The sequence below is a fragment of the Dipodomys ordii genome, unplaced genomic scaffold (genome assembly GCF_000151885.1).
Source record: "Dipodomys ordii isolate 6190 unplaced genomic scaffold, Dord_2.0 Scaffold27, whole genome shotgun sequence".
NCBI classification, from domain to species: Eukaryota; Metazoa; Chordata; class Mammalia; order Rodentia; family Heteromyidae; genus Dipodomys; species Dipodomys ordii.
In genome coordinates, this window is record NW_012267243.1 from 3,938,365 (window position 1) to 3,964,867 (window position 26,503).

Genomic DNA, 26,503 nt, shown 5'->3' on the forward strand with positions numbered 1-26,503 from the left:
CCGGGGCACAGGCCTGAAAGTCGGGCCTCCCCCTTCCCCAGAACCCACATGTGGAACATCGTGTATCGCCCCTCTGTGGTGTGTGTGCGCGCGCGCACGGCATGAGCGGCGGCTTGCGTTGAAAGTGGTAGGCTGAGTTTGCTTGTTAAAGAGTTGGCCCTGTTGCTTCCACCTGGCTCTGTGGACCAGAGTGCTCTCAATTCCCCAGCATGCACCAGGTTGATGACATGCTGGGGACAGAAGAAACAAAACCAGGAGGAGGAAGGGCATCTTGCATGCCATGCTACCCTCCCCAGCTCTCCCACATGCGGCTGCAGGTTTCACCAGGGTGGAGTTTAAAGAGTCTCAGCAGAGGCAGCTGTCCAGCCTCTGAGTACTGAATCACTGGGTTAGCATCCCAAGCCATCTCCATCCATTGCCCAGACATTCTTCCTGAGCCTATGTTTTCTTCCAGATGCCTTGCAGTGCTGCCCCAGGGAGCTCATGCTGCCCTCCAGTAGCCCCAGAGAGGGCTCCTTGTCTAGCAGTCTTGACCTCAGATGAGGCATGATAGCATCATTGGGATTTAGAGTTCCCAAGGTTGGAAAGTGCTATGTGCTTCTGAACAGTGTTTCTTGGTCTAACTTGCAAAGTGACTCAACCATTATGACAATGAAATATGTCAGTGGCCCTTCATTATCTACAGAGGCCATGCAGATGCTGTGCTCGAAAAATTTCCCACATACCAGGTGCTGGTGGCTCACACCTGTATCCTAGCTACTCAGGAGACTGAGATCTGAGGAGCACAGTTTAAAGCCAGTCAGGGCAGGAAAGTCCACGAGATTCGTATCTCCAATTAATCACAGAAAAAAGACAGCAGTGGTGTTATAGCTCAAGTAGAGTGCTAGCCGTGAGCAAAAGCAGCTTAGGGACAGCACCCGAGCCCAGAGTTCAAGGCCCAGGAGTGGCAAAAAAAAAAAAAATTCCAACTTGTTAATATCTAAAACTTTTACCTACTCTTAGCTGTAGCCCTGAATCCTTATCATTTCTTATCTTTTCTATAGTATTAATTGTATTTAAGTAGAACTGGGGATTATTATAACTCAGGGCCTAATGCTTGCTAGGTAAACGCTTTATTACTACCATATCCCTAGTCCTTTTGCTTTTAGTTTTCCAGATAATATCCCAGACCTTTGTTTCGGCTGACCTCATACTATCATCTTCCTTCTCCGGCCACCTGAGTATCTGCACGTACACCACCACACCCAGGCCTCTACAATGTTGTCACTCCTGGCCATACCACCAGGAACTGGGAGGGAGGACAGAGTTAGGGATGACTCGAGTCACACTTGGATTCATTGTACAGGAGATGAAGTAGCTAAAACAGAGGCTTCTCTGTCTATACTGAAGGGAAATAAGAATTCTTTGCTGGATTAAAAAGATGTCTGCATTCAGCAGGGTGCTGCTGGCCCATATCTGTAATCCTAGCTACTCAGAAGGCTGAGATCTGAGGATCGCCGTTCAAAACCAGCCCGGGCAGGAAAGTCCATAAGACTTACCTCCAATTAACCACCAGAAAACCAGAAGTGGCACTATGGCTCAAAGTGGTGGATCAGTAGTCTTGAGGGGAAAGTTCAGGGACAGTGCCCAGGTCCTTGAATTCAAGCCCAATAAATGACCAAAAAAAATGATATCTGCATTCTCTGAAGGAAGGAGAACTCCTACTTCAGGCTAAATCTACAGACTAAGGTGGACTAGAGTATGTATGTGTATACACACACAAGTACATGCAGAAGAAGAAAAGAGAGAGAGATTTGATGGCTTTCCTATTAACGCTAACACTTTCCTGCCTTTCCCACACCGTGTGCCCTTCTTCCTACATAACAGCTGCTGATTCTGGGAGGGTTTGGACCTCTTTAAACTCAAAGGAAAGCAACATGAAGGTTCTCTCATGTGGCGCAGTGGTGGTGGAGCAGAGGGCGGAGAGGAGGGTTAGATGCTGCATCCCACCGCAGGTTGTAGCTGGGGACTGGGAGGCAAACCTTGCAAGCCACCCTGTAGGGGCAGTTCTCTCCCAGGCCCAGAGGCGGCGAGATCACCCGCACTAATTTGTACATATCCTTATACGGGATCCTGCCGCTGTAAAGGAAGCACAGGTGGGTTAATAGGATACTCAGAGAAGGGTGGGGAAGAAATGATGGTGTCACCCTGAAGGGACTGGCTGGAAAAAGATGAGGGCAGCTTCTTTCGTTGGCCCTAGTGAAGCCAGATCAGAGAATAAAAGAACAGCCAGCACCAAGAGAACCATCATCCTGCCAAATGGTACTGTCTCAATTTTCTCAGCAAATTCAAATCCATCCCATGCCCAAAGGAACTGCCTGATGCCCAAGAGCCCCCAAAGATACCGATTTGACCCCAGGCTGCCATAGCCTCGACTCTAGCTTGGCTTCCAAGAACAAAAACTGCCAGGATGCCTCTGACTGCTGTCTAGAGCAGATGCTGGGCTGCTACGGCGTGGCCCGCATGACTGTTTGCTGTTCACAAACACTGATTACAATCAGTTCTTCAGACTTGCCTAACAGGGGCAGTGGGAAGTCAGCATCTTTCTGCAGACTTCGAGAGACAAATTTCCCATTAGGCTAATTAGCACAGAGTACAGTTGGCATGAGAGAATATTTGCAAAGGGTTGAAATTCTCCCTGTGGCACATTTTCCCCAAGTTCAGCTTGGGTAAGGTCTGATGTAGTTGGTGGGAGCCTGCTTGGAACCATGTCCAGAAAAACAATTCTAACTCCATTTCTGTCACTCATGATCCAGGCTGTAACCAGCCAGAATTCCAGGAACAATGTGATCCATCTTAACTACTTTCTGAGGAACCTGTTAAGGCACTGGGCCTCCTGAAGACAGAATTCACACAAATAATTTTCAGTAGCTAGAGCATCTTCCCGGTGAGAGGCCAGAATAATGGCGTCATGGCTGGATATCTGTAATTCTAGATACGTTCTAGAATGGAGCAGGGTTTCCACCAGAAATGATAAATATAGCATCTCCACCTGAGCATCATTGCCAGCAGCTTTGTCCCAACTTCAATCTAACATCTTCTTGATATGGGTCCTGATTCTTTGTTTAAAACTAGATAGCAGTTCGTTGGCACCTTCAAGTCTCTCATGTCTTGAGGGGAGGTGATTTGCCATGTGTCTATTTATTTGCTTCTCAGTGACACTGAGGAAGTAGGTACATTGCTAGGATGTCTTTTGCTGCCTATATCCATCCACCATTTGAAGATACTGGCTCTGTGTACTTTTGTTAGTTCTCCACCACTTCTCTTTTTTTTTTTAAATTGAGAAAACCAATTAAACTTTTAACCAGAAATGAGTTATGTTGTGCCTTTCAAAGTGACAGAAGAAGTTCTCCTTTGTTGTTTTGCTCAGGTTAAGTGTCTAAAGGAGTCACATGATGAGTTCTCATAGAACTGTCGGCACCCACAGCTGGAATAAGGGAGGAAGACTATGTTTAATGCACGTTGACATCTGGATCCTAAGGTAGTACGAAACCTCAGGAAGCCAGTTTCTGAGAGTCAAAGATAGGCAACAAACTCCTTTAGTAGCAGATTTTTTTTTCTTTTCTCAGGTAAGTAGTTAGGCAGTTCCACTGTCATCCATGCTCATCCTAAGAGTAACATGCATGGTGTAGTATTGTCCTCACAAAGCACCATTCAAGGCAACTGGTACCATTTTGCTTCTTGACAGATGAGGAAACTCAAAGAACTGATTTATCCAAGGCCACACAACTGATAAGCCAGTCAATCCTGGTTGTGCTCTCTTCCCATACTGCCCATCCCTTTCTAAGAGGTATCTACTGGGAAGTGAATCCAGGAAGGAAAAGCTGGTTCTCAGTAATTATAATGGGAGTGGACTTAGGACAATCTGTAATATTAAGTCAGAAATAATTACAGAGGAGAAGAGGAATTTTTATGTACCTATTCAGCCTCAAAAACAAGTAACGCAAGTTCAATAGATTGATTTGGGAAGAGGCTCAAATTATAAAGGGGCTCTAGGTGGAAGCAACAAGGTCCACTCCTGTGGAGGATGACAGACATTTCCTGTAGTATTTTCGGAGGGGGGCCCAGAATGGAATAGAATGGTGTGAGAAGACCCAGAAGCTAAGATGTCCTGGGTCAGAAAAGTTGTGATTCAGAGTTCTTTCCCTGTCCTCAGCTATGAGGGCTAAAAGACTACCTTTTGTGCTTTGAAACAGAAGTCAGCAAACTTTTTTAAACAATATTTTGTTAGTAAACAGTTTTCAATTTGAGGACCATGTCATCTCTGTCATATTATTTAATTCTTCCGTAAAGTATGAAAGCAGCCATGCAATATACAAATGACGATAGCTTTATTCCAATAAAACTTGCTTTGCAAAAACAGACTCTGTGGGCTGAATTTAGCTCATGGGTAGTAGTTTGCTAACCCCTGCTCTAAAGCTTGGGAAAACAAATGCCAGTGCAGAACTACTGGACGGTGAAAAAGGTAATAAAGACGTCATTCCCACCAGTTCTCATCATCCAATCCCTAAGTGTTTAAAGAAACAATTGGAAGAGCAATTTACTTGGATTTTAAAATTTCTAAGTTATTTCCAATTGCATCCATTGAAGGGAATGAGGGAAACCAAAAAGTATTATCACTGGCCATGCTTACCAGTTTCCCATTGGCCCAGAAAACTCTTATGAAAACACCTGGTGACTCAAAGAAGACCACTAATATTGGCAGTCAAAGAGGAAAGAGATTATTGGAAATTTCTGTGGGAGTGAACCCAAATAATCTGAGGTGAGTGCTATGTGAGACTGACCAAAAATGGGTAAAGCATGTCACAGAAGGAAAGAGAAGGTAAAGGAGGCCAAAGAAAATAAGTGTTTGATGATTGGCTCAAAACTGGAGCCACAACCAAGAGGTGCCTCCTTCCCTTCTGTAACAGGCAAGCATTTGGGTGGCTCCAATTTCAATCTCTTCCCTGAGAACTCCAGAGGCCCTTGATCTCTGGGTGGCTGAGAGACCTACGCACCATGCTGCTCTATCATATTCTGCCCAAACTCGGACAAATTCATCCAAGTGATGAGGCCCCAGGATGGAGGAATCTCGAGTCAGATACTCGAAGTTGTCCATGATGACTGCCACAAACAGGTTGAGCATCTGGAAAGCAAAGGAGAGCAAAGAAGTTAGGGACAACTTAACACAAGCTCTGGAAGCAAACTAATGGGCTGAAAGGCCAATAAAAAAACTGCAGAAGTTTGAAATAATGAAATTCCTTGCTAAAGCAATGCCATCATTCCTCCCGTACATTTCACTGCATGAGCATTATGAACTATCATTTTTCTATGCCACTTCCTATTTCTTGTATTATCTGTATGATTTACTTAAGTGTGCTTGAGGCAGTAGAGAAAGCAGCAGCAACTCCAATATCCTCAAAGGACTGAGAAAGTCAAAGCCAGATACCAAGCCTAGTTTTCTAGCCTGCCTCCTTTGCTCTTAGTGCACACAAGGGGTCCAAAAGAGAACTGGTGAGAAGTCTCACAGCCAAGGCCATGTCTTACTGTGTGAGAGCTGGAAGTTGTTCATAGGTTTGAAGTGGCTTCTAGAAGCCAGTCTTCCCGTGTGTGTTATTTGTGCTATGCCCAAACATAGCAATGTATGATCCAAACACAGGGATTCAATGCTAGGGATATGAGGTAAGATAATGTTTCTCTAGAGATCCATTCCCATGCCGAGAAGTTAGGACAGAAAGGAATCTAAAGGCAATTTCCCTGGGCCAACAAAAAGGTGGAGAAGATGGTTGATTCTTGAACTGAATCTTGTTTGGTACAGCAGGTCCAAAACCCACAAGGACACAGAAAAGGGTATCTCGGGCAGAGGAGAAAGCATGAATGAGAGAAAATATGAAGGTATAGAGGCACAAAGACCTTCTAGGGATCTTTAACAAAGATCAGAGCAGCTGAGGCTAAGTGCAGGATCACAGAAACATCTTATCTACCATACTGAAGAGTCTAGGTCAACATCAGCAAGATAACCAAATAGCATACCCTATGGGCTTTGTGGGACGAACTGTCTCTATAACTCTTGCAAGTATTCAGCTGTTCTGTTGTAGCACCAAAACATTGACAGTATACAAATGAGTGTGGCTGTATTCCAAGAAAGCTTTGTTTATAGACACTAAAATTTGAATTTCATATAATTTCCAAATGTCATGAAATATTATTCATGCTTTGTTTTTCCCCCCTCAACAATTGAAGAATAAAAAACCATTGTTCGCTCACAGGCCATACAAAAACAGATGGCAAGTCAGATTTGGCCCATGGACTACAGTGTTCTGATCTCCAGTCTAGAATATTCTATAAGGCAATTGGAATTAAAAGCGTTTAAACAGAAGAGACCAAAGGATATTGGTATCCAGGAGTAACCTTTGGTAACTGCAGAGGGTAGCAGGGACTATAGATGAGGGTATTATGATCTTCCTGAACCAAGTAAGAGGTCAGGACGATAGCAAACACAGCATTCGAGAGTTCATGAAATTGGAAATGGCCAGAGTCCACAACTCTGTTATTGTGTGTCTTTTAGGCCCAACACCCACTGATTGTATTTCAAGTACAGTTCTTTGACTAGTGCCACTGAGTGTGAGCCAATAGGACACCAGCCTGTGCCCCAAGACCTCAGCTATTAATTGGATCACACTTCCTTGGGCCACAGTGATTGGTGATTCAACCAAAGCCCATAAAACGGCACTGAGAAAATATAACAAAGCCTTGTTGTTCCTTGTTGTTTTTGAATATGTGAGGATGTAAGTAAGGTCTGAAGCTGCTGCTACGAGCCCTCTGGGTGCTGTAGGTTTGGGTATTTGAAAAACAAGCTCACATGGAAAAAAAAGAGGAAAATGAGGTCTATAAACAGAGCAAGAAAGCTGGTTCCGGTGATAGTACCCAAGCCCCATATCGAGCTTTGCTTAAGCTTGCCTTGCCCCAGCATGACTCATGGACATGAGCATATAAAGTTCCATTAATCTTTGGAAGGATCTAACTGTTATTCAAAGAATCCTGCCTGATGGGGAGACCACCTGGTGGTAGGCCTAAGAAAACAGGAGCCTCTCACTTACGGGCTCTCAGATTCAGTGCACGGTGCATGGCCATGCTACCATGCAGGGAAGGTTTACAGAAAAAGAAGGAGGAGAGGACTGTGGTCTTAGCAACACAGATAATGGTTACAATCCAATAGCTGGTTCTTTTTTCCTCTCCCCCCTACTGCCTAAAATTCAACTGGATATCCGGAGGTCTTGTGTTCTCTTAGCATGAGGGTGGTGAGGGTCATTCCCTAGAGGTGACACAAGAATGAGTCAGAACCAAGCAACCATAAAAAGCCCAACTGCCCCCTCTGGGCTTCATTGATGTGGGAGGGAAACACCAACCCTTCAGGTAAAGGGGCTGTGGTTTGACAGTCCTAACACCGGGCCTTTTTGTTGTTCCACCACTGAGATTGGAGCCACATGGATTTCTGCCTGGATGCTGAAGAGCTTTTCCATGCATCCACTCATTTCTGTTACACTCCTTTCAGAGTATTGGTTACCAGTGCTAACAAAAACTTATGGCATTGTATTGAGTCACATTATAATCCTTAACAGAGAGCTGTGTGCTTGTTCTAACTATCTGTGAGACAGGCTTAATTGCCATCAGCTCTTCTAGGAAAAAGGCACTTCAGATTCCCATGTGTTCTAAAGTTTCCAGCACAGAGCCTGGCCCATCATCTCTGTTTTGTGGTTGGTTTGAGCTGAGAAGCTGTGGACTTGTCCAAGACCACTAAGTCAGTCCCAGGTAAAGCTGAGATTGGAAAGCAGATGGTCTCCTACTGAATAGAGCCTCATTAAAAATAATGTTCATGTGAATTATGCAGCACTGTCATCTCAAAATTTCAAAAATACCTTCATAGTCCTTAATTAATTTTCCAGTTATATTTCTGGTTTCTTTTAAGTATTTATTATTAAACACTTAAACCCTGTAAGATACAAAAGAGACATTCTATGTGTCCTTCTACCTTTTCTAGATCATCACTGCCTGTGAACTGATTTTTCTTTGACAATAGGTTACCAAGTCACTGAAAGTACACTAAACTGTACTGAAGATGTGAATGATAAACTAAAACCTCCAATTACTATCACTCTATTTTCTTTCAGTTTCATTTTATGTTATGCTTTATATTCATGAATATGATTCTGTTTTGGCCTCTTTTTATTGCAATGAAATGTATGACACTATTAGCTTAACACATGTGTGTCAGTTCACTTTGCATAAAAATCCTCCTGTCAAATGGTATTTTCTTCCCATTTAAAAGCAGCTAACACTGGGAATGTCTCTTGGGCAAAGGTAATATGGCGATGAAGCCAAGACTGCAAAAGCTTTTACCTGAGTCTCCAGTTAGTTCACTGCCCTGCAACATTTATCCATCTACCACATTTAGCAGTCTGTGTGCAAGTCTGCCCCCACACTAGAGAACTGAACTGTGGGAAATTTCTGACCCCTTGAAATTTTAAAGAGGTAGAAATGCCTGGACATGACATTTCACTCATTGATGCCTAGCCATTTTTCAGCAGCAACAGTGTTTTTAGATTTTTATATAAACAGCAGTATTTTCAGTGACGTTTGAGCTGAGGATTACCAGAATAGTCAGAAATAGCACCATTTTTATTGATCTGGTAGCACATGATCCATTTACTTTATTACTGCCAATCTGACATTTGGGGTAAAAAGTTCTTAAAGCTGGTGGGTGTGTTTATTGGTGTTTTCTCCAAAAGAAAGAATAAAGAAGGTACCCTGGGTCTCTCACCACATGACTGTGCTCTATATATTATTACTTGAAATATACTAATGTTCAATCACATGCTTTCACACCATCAAACTGGCCAGTTGTTAGCAGGAAAGAACCGTGGCTACTATCTTGTATATTATCACTGCTCTTCTTATATTAACACTATTACATATTTTCTTCTCAAGCAGTTATAAAATATTCTAAAGAGAGTTAAAATGTCCTCAGCCCTGGTTAAAGAAAAGACACTGCAGAAAATCAAAGATTGACCCATTAACCATAGAGTGTACCTCAAGCTCAAAGCTCTATACACTGGACTCCACTCAGACTCCTCATCCCTGCTCCCAACTTCCCTGGAAGCAGCAGAGACTTCTCAGCCAGTGAAAGTCACTTGTCCAGGATTCCGAGGAGCACTATGGCCCCCAAGTATTCTTTAGAGGAGGGATTAATTCTTCACAGGGACTTGAGCGTGTATGTGTGTCACACACGAAAGAAATCCCCTCCTGTCTCTTTATCAGAGGTTGCACAGGCCATATCTCAAGCAAGGACACAATAATGCTCACCAGGAAGGAACAGAAGAAGATGAAGGAGACAAAGTAAACGTAGGCCAGATCAGTGCCGCAGCGTTCATTCTCGTTCTGCCCCGATGGTGCTGTGGTGTCAGGCTCACAGCCTTTCTCCCCAAGGCACGACAGCATAATCTCTTGCCAGGCCTCACCTGTAGCACTCCTGAATCCCAAAGACAAATGGGTTAGAAGGAGAAAATCTGTATATCCTACTCTGTTCTCTGGCTTCTTCTCAAACCACCCATCTTTTCTCTTCCCCTATGCCTACTAGGCCCCTTCTAGGCCCAGAAGGACCTAGTAATTGTTTTCATTAGAAGAAGAATGTTGATGATGAAGTCTCTCTTTGGTTCTGTCCTCCACACACCCCACATCTCCATCAAAGGCTCTTTGTTGGTTGCAACTGAATTAACAGTGAACCCTAAGATACCAAATATAACTAGCTATCCAAGGATTCAGACCCTTGAGAATCTAGCTTCCAGGACACTTTCCTTTGTCTCCTCTTCCAATGTTGCAGTCGAAAGAAATGTGAAAATTCACTACTGAGTCAAAAATACTGATGGAACTTTCTGATACCATTGGGTTGTTTGATAAAGGCACTGTCTCCCCCTCCCCCCCCGCCCTTCCATTGCATATCTGCCAGGAGCAGCAGAAGCAGAATAGACAAAGTAAAATGAGGTGAAGAGACTGACCAACTCTCTCCCTCCCATTAGGAGGGTTCCAGCTAGAACAGTTGGAGACATACAAGTACCTGAAGAGTAGCATGAGGGACCCAAAGAAACTCCGGAAGTTGTTGTGCCGGTTGATGTGACTCTCCTCATCTAATTTGATATTTCCAAACACCTTGGGGAGAAAAACAAGAAACAGCAATAAGCATGGCTGAACTGTCTGACTGTCCAGCACATAGTCATGTATCCAGGCAGAAGAAGGCTGGTAAAGCTACATGCATGACTTCCTGTGGCCTGACCAAGAAACAACTCAGATGCTGAGAGTTGGTGGACACCAGGGTCTTAGCCTTCACATGGAAGGGCTAATTATCTTCCCTATGCTCCCATGTTGTCAAGAGGATTAATTCAAGTAAGGTCCAAGCACAACACAACCAAACAAGGTCTTTTACAATGTCACTATGGTGGTACACAATTCCTCCTACATCTTTTCTTTTCCTTAAGTTTCTTGGTAACTACCCCTTAAGCAATCTGTCAAAAAAAAAAAAAACCAATTAGGTCTGGAGCTGGTACTCATGCCTATAATCCTAGCTACTCATGAGGAGGAGATCTAAAGATCCCAGTTCGAAGCCAACCTGGGCAGACAAATTCAAGAGATTTTTTTTTTAAGCTTCAATTAACCAGCAAAAAGCCAAAAGAAGAGGTACAGCCCAAGTTGTAGTGCACCAGCCTTGAGCAAAAATCTAAGAAGAGCATGAAGTCTTGAGTTTTAGCTGTACCACTGGCACCAAAAAAAATGAGGAAGAACAGAAACATTGCCCTACAATGGATGGAGACAGTCAGGATAATTGGACACTTGGAAAATGAAAGAATGTAGGACTAGCTGCTAAGAGTGGTTTAATAAGCAGATGCTGGACTGGGCCACTGTAAATTCCTGTGACAAAGAGGGATAGTGAATAGTGACAGTATAATTTGAAGCTGAGGTCAATCCTGGACCCTCAGTGAGAAGGGTACTCTTTTCTAGCCATGTTTTCAGGAACCAGGATTTAATTTTACAAATTAGTGCTGGCACAACTAAGAACTTCCTAGGTCACTTTCCGAGCCTTTTGAGACAATTTCCAGCCTACATTTCAAATGCTTCAGTTTTATCCAATGTATGCTAAATGGAACACATTTTTCCCCTAACAGTTTTTAGAATGTGCAATTGAGGAACAATCTCTGCCCCCAGCTATTTTGCTCAAGTAACTCCCACTGACACCTGCTTTGGGAATTTGTTCTCAGTACTAGTTTTCAAAACTCAAATACTACTTGTCTCTCAGGGAGACTGGAGGTGGAAAACTAGGCAGCAGAATGGAAAGAGAAGGATAAAAGGCACAAGGCCCTCAAAAAGGCAAATAGTTGTATTTTCAACCTCCCAGCAATGAAATAAAATTACTCCTGGACATACCACAAGGAGACTCATGCATTTTTAACTTGTTCCTGTCTCCATTTTCCTTCTTTCCTTTTTACTGTCTTTGCTCACAATTTAGCCCTGATCCATTACATAAACATAACTCACAGGACCCTTTCTCCTAATACACTCAGAAAAGCATCATTGGTTATTCTGATTCTGATTTTCTTGAAGATTTCATTCAGTCACGACTTAGTTGGAGGATACTTGGAAATCTTTTTACATAGTAGATGTGTAATAACCAACGCCACAAATCGTCAATTTGAATATTTTCTAAGGTAATTCTCAGGTCAAAAATGCATATTTATCGTGAAGGTGTTCTTCATAATTTTTTTTCATTTATTTTTAGTTTTTATTGAGTCTTTGTGACTAACCCATGAGAGAAAAACAAAAGGGGTGGTTCAGAAAGTCTTGTGAGATTACTGGCTTCAATCTACTTTCAAGTGAAACCACAGACCTTTAGAATTAGAATGGATCTGGAATGGTCTCTAAACCAACTCCTCAATTTTAGGAGATAGTGTTTGGCTAAGTATTGACAAGTCAAGTAGAAGTACTAACTTGCCCTTCAGCTGGGACTGCTGAGGCTGAGGAGGGAGTAACAATGTTTGACAAGAAATGTACTCATTACTTTTTTTGGGGGGAAGGCAATTTATTTCTTTATTGGTTGAAGAGTAACAAAAAGTATAGATTACTAATAAGATCACCTAGGTTTCCAATGTGTTCCTGAGTACAAATAAATGTAAGTATCCTCCTTTGTTTTGAACACACAGGATTTTAAGAATCCCCTTTTTCAATCCTTATCCATTCAGCTCTTTCTAAATCATTACATAGGAAATTTCTCATTTTATTAAAAAAAATTTAAACACCGACATAGCATCTCTTTATACATTCTTTTCATTACCTTACTCATGTAACTGTAACCCCTCTGTAAACCATCTTTACAATAAAATAACTCTTTTTTTTAAAAAAAAGAAAGCACTACTTCCAACAACTTGTAACCACAGGCTCCTTCTCATAAGTAGCAAGTTATGAAAAGTTTCTCCTGTCTCCAATTCTTTCCCAAATACCTCTTCTAAGAAGCCTTTGAAAAATATCAAGGCATTTATACAGTGAGACCAAAGAAGGATACTCTTAGATGGGAGCAGCACAAAGATGCAATGCCTCTGATCATATAAAATACTATTTATTGAAATGACTTCCAGGAAATGGGAAAATACGGAGTGATAGTTCTTTTTATAAATACATCTGATTATTATTTATGTCTTTCCAAAAGCTCATGTCCTACTGTTTTTGTCTTTGTATTTGTATCATTATCTCTGATTTGTGATGACTATTATTTCTTTTTCTTTTTTTTTGTCAGTCATGAGGATTGAACTCTGGGCTTGGGCTCTGTCTATGAGCTCTTCAGTTCAAGGCTAGCACTCTACCACTTGAAGCACAGCGCCTTTTCCAGATTTCTGGTAGTTAATTGGAGATAAGAGTCTCATGGACATTCCTGCCTGGGCTGGCTTTGAACCATGATCCTCAGATCTCAGCCTCCTGAATAGCTAGGTTTACAGTGCCTGGCTGGATACCATTTCAGTAGTAACAAGTACAGGTTTGTGAATGATATGTGCATGGTGATCTTTGCCATGAAGTCATGATCCAGGATGAGGATGGCCAACTAAAGATAAGTTAGAGTGGAAGTGAAGTGGCTCCTCTCATGTCTCTGTGGGATGGAAGATCATAATCTCATAATTGAGTAGGCTCCATCTCCCACTAAATGACCAAAGAAATACTTGGATTTGTTCATCTTTTGGGAAAAGAGATATTATAGAGTTAATAAAAATGGACTGGCCAAGTGCCAGTGGCTTATACCTGTAATCCTAGCTACTCAGGAGGCTGAGATCTGAGAATCACAGTCAAAGCTACTCCAGGGCAGAAAAATCCATGAAATTCTTATCTCCAATTGCCCAGCAAAAAGGTAGATGTGGAGCTGAAGTTCAAGTGATATGATAGAGTACCAGCCTTGAATTAAAAAGCTAAGGGGCAGCACCCAGGCCCTGAATCCAAGCCTCAGTACTGGAAATCAGCGCGCACGTGCACGCACGCGCACGCACACATGCGCACGCACGCGCACACACACACACACACACACACACACACACACACACACGGACTGTGGAATAAACAGAACACAGTTTAAATCTACTCTTGGCAAGCTAAAGGCTTCTTAACTATGTAAATACCAAGGGAGACAATGATGCTCATCTGGAAATATTTCTACACCACTCCTGAATACATTGGTCATTTAACTTGCCCTTGTACTTTCTATATATGCATATTTGTTACACATACGGATATTTCACATGTGTTTCACGCTATGCCTGGCATACCAAGAAATTCACACAATGGCAAATAGCATTATCACTATTATTAGTGGTAGTGTTATGAGTAGTAGATCAAAATTGGAGATGATATTATTCTCTTTTATTTTGCTTAAAGATGGAAAAGGGCGTAAGAGGCATCGGAGACATGGGCAAATCAAGTTTTCATTTCACTGTTCAAGAATATTTAAATTCTAAGGGATGGAGGCATGCACAGCTCAAGTGGTAGAGCCCTTGACTAGCAAACTCCAGTACCACCACAGACTATAAAGAATATTTAAATTCTAGGATCAAATTTTAGGGAGTGAGTAGAAGCTATGAAGCCAGTCGTAAGCCTTAGTGGGGATTCTATTTCTAATACCTCTGAGAGCATCATTATCTCTCCTTTGGAAGATCCCCAGAAGGAGAGCTTAATACTTTTCACCAAGTCATATATTTTGATGTTTGACATTCTATTGTATTTTGAGAGAACAAAACTCTCCAGTAATGGAGTTAGAAGAAATGAAACTAGGAAGTACAGGCAAGACAGAAGAACAAAAAGAAGAGATCCTACAGTGATGCTCTTTTTAGAAAAGGGCTGTTAACACACACTGCTTGGGAGAAGAAGCCTGGCTTCAGGTATCAAACACCACTGAGAATGCAGCTAGAAGTCCAGAGGTAGCCAGACTGGCTGTAGGAGATTGTCAGCTCAAGTTCTTTACTGAGTTTAGTTGAGCTATCTCCTAACCAGTAAGCGAGTCCTTCTGAAACAAGCCTGTCCTAAAAAACTGTATATGGGGGCTGGGAATGTGGCTTTGTGGTAGACTGCTTTCCTAGCATGCATGAAGCTCTGGCTTTGATTCCTCAGTACCACATAAACAGAAAAAGCCAGAAGTGGCACCATGTCTCAAGTGGTAGAGTGCTAGCCTTGAGCAAAAAGAAGCTCAGGGACAGTGTCCAGGCCCTGAGTTCAAGCCCCAGAACTGGCAAAAAATAATGCATCTGACTGAGTGCACAAATTCAAATACCAAGATCCAAATTCGGAGAACTAGATCATAGTCTCCTTGTGGATCCCTCTGGCTAAGAAAAAATGGTGCCCTTTTGCTTTAGCCTTGTTATTGAGCCCACAGAAGTCCAGCTGCTTGTAAAGCAGCACATCATCTGCCAACCTCAGATGAAGCTCTCATAGCAGACCACCACATATGCCTGAAGAACTACTTGAAATTTCCAAGGTCACTGCAATAAGACCTCTGGAGATCATCCTTAGGCCAGTAGTGGTTCAAGCACACATATTCCTGCATATTCATATTGCCAAACCAGAGATAATACGAACAACAAATATCCCCCCAGGTGCATGACGTGCCTGCTCACCTGCATTCCAATGATGGCATAAATGAAGAAGAGCATGGCAATCAGAAGGCAGACATAGGGGAGGGCCTAGAAGAAAAGCAGAGATAATCGTTCATCAAAGGTGTAGGCAGTGTCCATGGTCAACCTGTACTCATTGGCAGGACAGAAATTCTTGTCATGAAGCTAAGTCAAACAGAGGACTGGAATTCTCTTACTCCTTGGGGAAATTCTTTTTTTTAAATATATATTTATTATTGTAAAGATACTGTAGAGAGGGGTTACAGTTACATGAGTATGGTAATGAGTACATTTCCTATTGAGCATTGTTACCCCTTCCTTGGTGAAATTCTTTTGTAGATGCTTAAATCCTCTGACAGATGGATAAACAATTGGTCCTAGTGAGATGTGTACTTTACCTTATTTACCTTTGTGGTGAAGAAGACGGCTCATCCTGAAGTCAAGTCTATATCTAAAAGAGAGCTAAGCAAATCTCCTGGGATTGGGATTTGCCTGACTTGGCTAAAGATGAGTAATCTGAGTCATTCTTACCCAAATGACATAGCAATATACAGCCTGGGCTTCCAAATCTCAGTATTTCTCTTCCCCACTCCATCATGGAGTCCATTGTATAAATCCAGAAGCAAAGCGGGTCTAGGATCTCAGTTCCTTCCTTGAAGTTCTTTTATCTTTTGAGGAACCATCATTTTCCAATGCTTAAGCCCACTGATGTTGCATTCTGTTTCACCTAAAATTCCTCAAAGCCTGCTAAATGCTAACTACCACAAAACATTGCCATGAAGCCATGAGGCAGAGAACATTGTGCATGCTTCCTGTTAGTATTCAATAGGAGGGTAGAGGCAAGTGAGAGTAACAGAAGGCAGGAAGCTGCTTTGGTGACTGGGTGTGGAGGGGAGTATACAGACATTGCAGGACTTGGGGTCAAGATGGGTCATTATACCTGGGGATAATCTAAGTGCTAACACGGAGGTCCCTTTTCTTCACCATCCAGTAAGCTCCCTGGCAGCCAGTACTTCTATGTATCTCTGTCCTGAGTCTATACAACATGAACCCCAGGGAACCAACCAAGAGCTTTCAGATGGTTGAAGCAAAGCAAAGCTTATCAACAGAGCTAATGAAATGGAGAGCCCCGTGAAACTATTACTTGACAAAATTTAAATGCCACTGAAAGCTGGTGGGAGAATCCCCTCTTCCAAGGAAGTGCTGATTCCCAAGACCTAAGGAAAGGAACGGCTGCATTTCTAAGGAGCATGGGAAGTCCCCACTGCGAAGGGCTGAGAGTAAGAAAACAAGGTTTCTTGAGACAAGGAATGCTGGTGCCTTCTGTATTTGCTTCCTGTCCTTGTTCTAGCCCATCTTTCCTATTCTCAGTTTAAAGGAGAAGACCAAATTTCATGTGTTATCTTTTCTTATCATGCCACCAACACTACCACATAAGGGGACCAGGGCAGGAGTTAGAAGAATTGGCTGCACTGGGCCAGGCATCGGGAGTGGTAATGCTCTTTGTTTTGTGTGGCTCTTTGCTTTGCCTTTGCAGAAGCAGCTATTGTCAATCTGACTTTAAGGGATTTTCTATACTGTATCCCAGAACTGTCCTGAGAAGGAGATGCCCACCTGGAATAAGAGCACCTTGAGCCAGATTCACCTGACTTCCCATTTTGCGGTAGCATTCACTAGAATAAGCCAACCATTTGGCCATCAGATTTTGACATTTCTCTCTTTAACCTCAATAGCACAGAGTTTCACAGAGATGTAGTGATTGTGATAATATGACAGGCTGACACATATTTCTTCAGAGACTCACGAACAACTGAAGCTTGTTGGGCAGTCCCCACAGAATGAAAAACAGCTTTAAAAGCATCTTGTCATTTTGATTCGGAATTTACCTGAGGCTCAGGTGGCAAATTCTTGCTAAGGTTTTAAGATTTTTTTCTCCTGTCATGTAATTTTGGAAAAATAGTTTTCATTGAGTTGAAGCCTCAGTGGGAGATATCATGTCACACAACTACTCTGAATGTAGCAAAACTGGCAAGGTTGCACCTGGAAGCCTCAACATCCTTCCAATAGGTCTCACAGCTCAGACTCCAAGGCCCTGATGAAGCTCTAAATCAGTTACAATGGTGTAGGGCAAACTCCCGTTCCAAATGAAGACTGGGAACTCACAGGCTTGCATTCTTTAGTTTAATTTCTTAAATATTAAATGCATACATAAAGTAAGGAAGACAATTCAGCTAGTCCATGATTTCTCATCTCTGGATCACTTAATTTCCTCAAATTTATTTTTAAACTTGTTCACTGAAGAATATTTTTATACACAAAAGGAAATGGCAGTTGAATACCACTTAGGGAGACCTCCAAAACATTGAAAACAATTAATTTATGATATGTTCTCGACTTCAAATATATTTAAATATGTTCTTCCCCGTGGTATAACCTCTGTTTTCACTGTATTTGATTCTGGTGCCCTGCACCTTGCATATACATTTTTCTAATTTGGGGAGGGGAAGGGAAATAACAAAATGCTGAAATAAGGATATAAGTTGATCCATTATAACTAGAATTTTTTTTTTACTAGAAGTCTTTGTCATTGAATCGAGTCTCTAGTATCAATTTTCAGCTTATATTTATTATACTTCCACCTCTGAATGGTCACATGAGTGTGTTTTCAAGAAACTCCTTGAATTAATTTGCCCCATTATTGCTATTTTTATTTGTAGGACACAGAAGTCACTATTAGCATACCACATACTCCTTACATCCTTACAATCAGAGATGTACCAATAAAGACACAGGACTGAGTAGGAATTATCTTTGCTTTGACACATAAATCAAGAAGTGCTCTGAAACATTAAGGCCATGCTCACATCTGTCAACCTTGCTACTTAGAAAGCTAAAATGGAGAGGATCGCAATCCAGGCCTATCCAAGCAAAAAGTAAGACAATATTCAAGAAAAAGCAAAAAGAACTGAGGACATGCTCTTGTGGTAGAGCACCTGCCTAGCAACCATAGGGCTTGAGTTGAGCTCCAATACCACCTCTCATACTCTCTTCCAAATATTAAGTAAGATAATTGACAAGTCCTTGGCAAAGTGGTTCGTTCTTTGCATGGGTCAGATTACTCAGGGAAATTTGGACTATCTAAGGAAGGAGAGCATTTCAAAAAGTACTTCTCCTGCCTCAGTGCTCTGAAAGAAGACAGAAGTAACCAAGTTCAGGTGCTCTTCCCCATCCACACACTTTTTTTGGTCATGGAGCTTGAACTCAGGGCCTGAGCACTGTCCCTGAGCTTTTTGCTCAAAGCTAGCACTCTACCACTTTGGCCATGGTTCCATTTCTGGTTTTCAGGTGGTTCACTGGAGATAAGAGTCTCAGGGCCTTTCCTGCCTGAACTGGCTTTGAACCATAATTCTCAGATCTCAGCTTCCTGTGTCACTGAGATTAAAGGTGTGGGTCACCCATGCCTGGTCAGATGCTTTTTAAAAACAAGACCTGAGTTAATCACTGTCTAACCAAGCTGTGCTATACCTACTATATTTACTGAACACTTCCCATTTTGCCAGTCTCACTTTTCCTGAAGTGAATAAATTGAAATACTGATACTGGTCCACAGTGTTGCCTGGCTACACAGTTCAGTATGACAGTACCACATCAATCCTCAGAGACTTTCTTACCTTGAAGGACTGCACAAAGGTCCAAAGTAAAATACGAATGGTGTAGCCCTGCCGAAGAAGTTTTATGAGGCGGGCAGCTCGGAAGAGCTTCAGAAAGCTCATGTTGAAGCCACTGGTGTTCACCAGCTGGTAGACCAAAAGAAACACATACATAGGGACATCAGTCATTTAGCAAAATCCATACACCAGTTTTGCATATTTATTCCCCTTTCAGGTCACAAAGTAGAACACAATCGCTGGCTTTCTTTGTTTACCCCCAACTCCAGCTGATGGGCAGATCAGTGAGCCCGTCTCTGTAAGCCTTCTCAGACCTGCCCTCTATTGCTAAGTAGGAGAGCAGGGGAAGCAACTCAGCAATGAGACAAACCTGGCCTCCCTTGTCTCTACTAAGTAGTCTGAAGTCTGCAACTAGATGGCAAAAGAGCAGAGCTAGTAAGTGAGGAGCACATGGCTCTTCAATAGTCAGAGGGTTATAATGAGCTGCTCAAGTCTTGTTCTGGATGAACAAATTTAGGAAACAATTCCCATCTGAGGACTGTGCCACTTCTGACATGCTAACAGAGCACTGTACATACTAGCTTTTTTTCAGACACCTTCTATTCCACTTTCCATTCTATTTAGACACTGCTAGTTGAGTCATACAAATCAAGAAAAGCCATATAGGAGACCCAGTACCACTTGAGAGTTTGTATGCACTAGCTAAAGCTCAGAAATGAGAATGGGAACTCCCAACACTTAAGAGGGTTTGGTGGATTGATTATGTAAGCTTTTGTTGTTGTTGTTGTTTAAAACAATGCTACTCCATAGCCAGACTTTAAGACAAGGATTTAATGACCCACTCACCTTGCTGTCTGTCAGGATAATTTCTGTAATACTGCCTATCACTGTGATAAAATCAAAGATATTCCACGTATCTCGGAAGTAGTTCTGCCAAATGATTTCAGTCACAGGAACATTAGAAAAGAGAAAAGGGGGGAAACACAAGGGAAAGGAAAGAAAAGGCATCTTTTATTACATAATTTAGTCACTTGGAATTAAAACTTGTCAATTCATGCACAAGTTCATTCTAACTTTGGCTTCAGTTTCCTATTTCTAACCAGAAATTCTATTTCTCCTTTCCTAAGTTGGGAAGTTTTTCATTTTGGAAAGTAGTTCCATCACTATTTGAGGACCTTGTTTTCGAAACTGTCACTTAAAAATCCCACAAGAGGGAGATTTTAAAACTACTTTACTGAGGTATGATTGACAAATAAAAAGCTCTACATGTTTAACGAAGATTGTAGACTATGCTTAGAGAAATACCCACCTGTGAAATCATGACCCTCACACAACTTTTAACATTTCAACTATCTACATTGTACCAAGTGACCCTATAAATACAGTTCTGAGTTTCAGTTATCTATAGAATTTGCACAAACTGTAAGAGATTAAAGGTCACTGACATGCCAAAAAGTATCATCATTGAGTCTTTCCAAACCAAACAGTGATTGACAGTAAGATGAATAGGCTTCTCTTTTCCCACTTTATCATACCTTTCAAGGAGGTATAACTACATTAAAGCCAAAGCAAAACAAAAACCCAAGAAAGCCATTAATGAAATAAGCAGGTTGAAGGAGTTAGAAGATTTTTAAGGACCTGGAAATCCACCAACTGGTTAATACTCCACTTAATCAGAAAGTGTGATGATGAACCCACCTCCTACACTCAGATGAACACAGACCTTGAGACCACCATTCTTACACTGGTACCCTGAAGTCTTCAAATGGGTCACCTGCTTGCTCCTGGCTTGTTCAGAGCAGTATAGGTCCTCAGTATACCCTGTCCGAGCCTCACAACTGCATCACTGGGTCCCTCCCTACTCTAGGTTCCAGAGCCTTGGCACTTGTTCAACTCATATATTCTTCTCATGGGTCTTCTAAGTAGGTAGTGATAAATTGCATGTGTTTATAAAGTACTGAGTAGAAGGTTGGACAGAGGAGTGAAATAAGAAGATATGAAATAAGATATACAGTAGAGAGAATGGAGAAATGGGCCGAGAGAGAAGTTACATTTCATAAGTGCCCATATATCTAAGACTGTAAGGCAGCTATTGTTATTCTCACTTCCTATAGGAGACAACCAAGACTTAGAGAGTGCTGATTCCAAAGTTCTGTAGACTTTCCAGGCACGGAGAGAAACTGATCCATACAACTTCATCAGGAAGCTCATTTTTCAGTGGAGTACTTAGCTCATCACTGGTGGAACCATTGCCGAGTCTTGACCTTTTCAATTGGGTTCTCCTATTCTCCAACCAAGGGTAACATTCTCAATTCTCCATTCATATGTATAGGTCCTAGAGGACTAGCAGCCTTGGGTTCTAGGTGAGGATGCCTTACAATATAAATTGGCATTGTGCACTACAAAATGGCACAGTATAATGCAGTACTCCCACTTATCTGGGTTTTTACCTTGCATAATTTCAGTTACTTATGGTCCAAAAATATAAATGAAAAATTACAAAAAAACCCATGTCTTAATTTGCACAGCATTCTGAGTAGCATTATGAAATGTTACACTGTCCCAGCCAGGATGTGAATCACTTTCCACTTTGTCCAGTGTATCTACTCTGAATACACCACCCATCCAGTAATCACAATGATTGTGTTCAACAACTCTTATTTTACTTAGTGACCCCCAAAGCACGCAAGTAGTAATGCTGACAACTCAGAACGTTGAAGATAATCAGCTGTGAAGTGCTTCTTTTAAGTGACAATGTGATAGTTCTCAATCCAATAGGAAAAACTCCAGGATAAGACATGCACCACATAATGTTACTATCCATGACAGATCATATATATAATTGCAGACCCATATGAAGTTATTGCCTAGTGATGTTGTAGCTATTACACTTTGTGTAAATACACTCTGTGATATTCACACAATGATGAGATGACCTAACAACGTGCTTCTGAGAACTAGCTCCATCATCTAGTGATACATGAGCACATATATATATATATACATATATAATATATATATATGTATGTGTGTGTGTATATATATATATATAGAGAGAGAGAGAGAGAGAGAAAGTTCATTACTACTCACAGATTCAGTATTTTGGAATGTAGGCATGGCAGATAAAGAGAAACTACTGTACATACTAGATTTTTTGAACTCTGAAATCAGATCAAGTTCTAAATCATAAATCTGCCTTTTCCTAATGTTGGGCAAAGCATTCAACTTTTCTGATCTCTAGTTCATCCACCAAAATCATTGGTACAAAGATACATGAATATGTTTAGCATGTTGCACATAAGAGGTGACACAGTACATGTTACTTCTTTCCCTCTTTCTTGCCCAACTCTATGACCAGCAAAAAGCTGTACAATTGAGGCTGGAAAGTTGGCTCAGTGGTAGAGTGCTTGTCTTGCATGCATGAAGCCCTGGGTTTGATTCTTCAGAACAGCATAATCAGAAAAAAAAGCTGGAAGTGGTGCTGTGGCTTATGCGGTAGGGTGTTAACCTTGAACTGAAGAGCTGAGGGACAGTGCCCAGGCCCAGAGTTCAGGCCCCATGACCAACAACAACAAAAAACGCTGTACAATTTTGCTAGCTTAAGTTCTCCCCTTTAAAACAACATTAGTGATGTCAGAAATGATGATACATCAATGCCTATTTCAGTCATTGAGTAGATCTGACGACATGGTTATACCTTGGGTCATTCTGAAAAAAGAAATCCAGGATGCTGTATCAATGCAGTGGTACCTCGTCTACTCTGAATGGGGTGAGAGTAGGAAGGAGACAAGCCTCAGGGTCCAATCCTCTAGGTAAGCCTTTAAGTGTGTATTCACAGCCCTAATTAAACACATCACTGGGGACCAAGTCATAGAAAATATCAGTACCACATGGAAGTCATCAAGATGCAGAGAAAGACTTCCTTGTTGTGGACTGGTTGTTCCTCTCAAGTCACTGTTCTCTAGCCTAGACCATTTTATAAAGGCATCTTTGTGGATGGTCATTTCTTTTTAGCTTTGAGTTTCCCCAAATCTCAAAACACTCAAAAGGGAGTCAAGCAAGCCACAGGGCAGCCCCCTGCAATGAGTTCCTTTCATCTCTCCACCCCAAATGATCAAATTAATGGTTCTTCACAGGATCAGAAAGAGATGGAAAGCAACCCCACAAGCAACACTGACAATCAGCAACCCAGCCTGGAGTCTGGGTAAGAGCTGCTACCAAACATACACTTATTCAGATTAGCAGCCACGCTACTTCTCCTCTCAGGGAAAGCCACACACATATGCGATTTGAAATGGCAGCTTACGCGCTAAATAAGTGTGAAGCAGCTGTCAAGTGGGTTTCTCTGCCACCCTCTGACCTCACAGCACACACTGAAGCAAGAGGGGAGAAGCCAGAAAAGATTGTTTTGTTTATAGGACTCTATAACAAAGGGCCAAATTCTCTTCAACACCCTTGAGAACAGATGCAAGAATTTGCCCAACACTTATAATTAGCAGCTGAGAAGTAAAATGAGATCTCATGCCAGAAAAATTCTTCCCTGTCTCTCCCAAATCCAATCCCAGAATCCTCTCCCCACCTACACACATACCCTTAAAGGTCATTGGCCTTTTAAAGCATAAGTAATAAACATTTATTGTCACTGGCAGAAATACTGTTCATGGTATTAATGGAAGGAAGACTGAGTTTATTATTTGCTATGTTTGAAACTATGAGGGACCATCTGAGCCATAAAACTCTTATACCTTTAACATATAAATAAGCACTCAAAGTTTATTAGTGCAATCTTTGTTTTGCTCTTTTACTCGTAAGTCACAATTCATATAAAACCCAATGCCTAACCCCCTCCTCCACTGCTGACAGAATTTGACAGGACTAGAGTCAATGGTTAGGGGGTATTGAGCTATACAGGTGGTTTCCTTCACCCATTCTCTACATCCTCTACCCCCTCATCCGATGTTGGGGCAGTATGCTCAACAGAGCATTCACAGAAGCTCACCTAATCAGGTAGGTAGGTGTGTGAATCATTCTGGAACAACAGTCACCACCCTCTTCCAACAAAGCCAGGAATGTACCCCAAAAGAAGAGAAGACAGACTGGTGCTGATACAGATTCAGTGACATACCAAGAAGCCAAATGCGATGACCTTTAGAACACATTCCAGGGAAAACACCATGGTAAAGGCGATATTCAGGTACTTCAGTGCCAGTTCATAGGTACATGGAGCAGAATAGTACTGCAAGGAAAAGAAAAAATATAAATCCATAGTTCAAGAGGGAGAAATGTGTGTCACCAAGGCTAGCCATCTCTCAACCTGATCTTGTGGGACACTTGGGTGCGTGATACAAGAGGAGAATTAGATATCCTACAAAGAAAAACAAAATAAAATACAGACCCTTGACCCTTACCAACTGCTTAATAGCAAAACAACCAGTCTACCTAGAGATGAAGGTGGGCAGGGTAAAAACATCTTTCAGAGTACTATATGTCACCAATTCAGCATTAAATACAATCACACTGGCATTTGGTTTCAACAGTCCTTTAGTATGATACCTCTATATCTAAAGAACACCATTCTTCCCTGTCAAAGGCAGAAGACTCTCATCACCATAAGAAATCTGAACTGCTATTACATTTTAGTGCATTTGATCCAATGGACCCCAGAAGTCCAAAAGGATTGGGCTGTTGAATAAGAGCAGAGCAGAGAGTTCAGGATGGAGGCATACGCAAAAGTGATGACCTAGAAGATTAGAAGGCTTTCCTGAGTTTTCTCATCCTCCTCTCACCTTCATCATCAGCACGACAGTGTTCAAAGCGATCATGGCCATGATGGTGTACTCAAAGGATGGAGAAACCACAAAGTGCCACACACGGTACTGGAAGGTGTGCCTGTTCTGTGGCATGTAGCGGGTGAGAGGTTTGGCACTGATGGCAAAGTCGATGCACGCCCGCTGTAGAAAAGTCACAGTTATTAGTGTAAGTTCAAGTTTCCTACACCTTGCACAGTGAGGTGCGGTTAGATCATTAGAAGAAGACAGTATAAGGACAAATGGGAGGAGCTATATAGAAATTGTTAATATGGCAACAGGGATCATCTGAACAAAACTATAGGCAAGATGTTACCCTAAGTAAGAATGCAGAGCTGAAACATTTTGTCATATAAGGTAAGGACTTAGTGGTTATTAATGAAGTCCATTTGAAAGCACTTAGGCAAGAATCCTCTCCTGACCTTGTTAATCAGAGCTATATATCTACATCATGAAAATCTTTCATCCAAAATGTATGAAACCAGAGGTATTTGAGAATTCAGATTATTTTTTCTGGATTTGGAATATTTACATATACCTAAGATATAGTGATGATGATCCCCAACACAAAACTCATTTCTATTTCATATATATCACATTTACATAGCCTGAATGCAATCTTGTGTCATATTTTAAATACACTGGGGGCACAGTGTAGATACAAAAAATTGGGGATTTTAGAGCTTTTTGTATTTTTTGGATTACAGAGTTTTCAACCTGTATTTGCCTATGTGATCCTTCAATAGGCCCTAACAGTTTCTAGATCAGTTCCATTGTTCAACAACAGGAACAAACCCAACTTTGAACCCCTCCAAAATGCCAAAACCATGCTTGTTACTGGAGAAACTGTGAGGAGATATAGCCCAATTCCTTTAGAGAAAATACTTGTCATGAGGCTCAGTCAAGTAAGCAAACACCTTAACGTTAAAATCTTTTCCTTCTAGGTGATCACACACAGAGATAGCACCTGCATCTTCAATACCTGACTTAACTTCCAGTCCTCTGAATCTCACACCTAGGCTTTCAACAGAGCAGTGCTCAGAAAATGTTATTAAATAAGTAATGTACCCCTCTTCCATAAAGAAGGCAGGCAGTGCAGTCTCTTCCTAACCCTGCTGGTCCCAGGTCCTTTCTGAAGCTCCTGCTGTCCCTTCCTATAGGAGGAACCACTTATTACCTCATTCTTCTCCAGGCTGCACTCCTCCATCATCTTGTCTCCTTGCTCCTGGAAAGTGATGATGATGAGAGCCACGAAGATATTGACAAAGAAGAAAGGGAAGACCACAAAGTAGACCACGTAAAAGATAGACATCTCCATGCGGTTGCTGCGGCTTGGGCCCCGGTCTTCTTCCGTCACATCTACAGAATGCTGCAGAACCCTACAGGCACAGAAGGGAGATGAAAGTCTTGGCTTCATTAGAAGATGGTGCCATCTATGGTGGGCTTTTTAATAGACTTCCTAGACTATGCAGATCCCATAGGAATTTGAGGAGTTTATAGCCAAATTGGTGAGAACCCATTGGCACCCCAAGCTAGCCCTTTTCTCATGTGCATTAACTTCCAAGCAATAGGGTGATGTTACATTGTATAGTTTAAACGGTCGTATTTGATGCGAAGAAACTACTAGATGGCCATTTGACATTTTACTGACAACTACAGTATAATGTTCCACTAACTGGTACCTTATGCACTGGCAAGTCTCTGCAAAACCAGCCTCCAGCTACAGGTGGTACAAGAACCCACATTCTTCCTAAGGGACATAATCACAGAAAGTGTGTCTCTGGATTTTTCCTACCACTCCATCTTCAGGCTCTCTGGT

At 41.8% G+C, this 26,503-nt stretch overlaps 1 protein-coding gene across 4 annotated transcripts in view; it reads right to left on the reverse strand.

Annotated features, from left to right (window-relative positions):
• Cacna1e (calcium channel, voltage-dependent, R type, alpha 1E subunit) overlaps positions 1–26,503 on the reverse strand; it is a 305,919-nt gene that overhangs the window by 16,963 nt on the left and 262,453 nt on the right. For all 4 annotated transcript variants that reach the window (XM_013015540.1, XM_013015541.1, XM_013015539.1 and 1 more), the window contains 9 exons: positions 25,862–26,063; positions 24,664–24,828; positions 24,003–24,113; positions 19,724–19,807; positions 18,881–19,006; positions 15,213–15,278; positions 10,133–10,224; positions 9,382–9,547; positions 5,037–5,164 (listed from right to left, as the gene is read on the reverse strand). In XM_013015540.1, the coding sequence (XP_012870994.1) occupies positions 5,037–5,164; positions 9,382–9,547; positions 10,133–10,224; positions 15,213–15,278; positions 18,881–19,006; positions 19,724–19,807; positions 24,003–24,113; positions 24,664–24,828; positions 25,862–26,063 (1,140 nt within the window). The remainder of the gene's footprint in view (positions 1–5,036; positions 5,165–9,381; positions 9,548–10,132; positions 10,225–15,212; positions 15,279–18,880; positions 19,007–19,723; positions 19,808–24,002; positions 24,114–24,663; positions 24,829–25,861; positions 26,064–26,503) is intronic.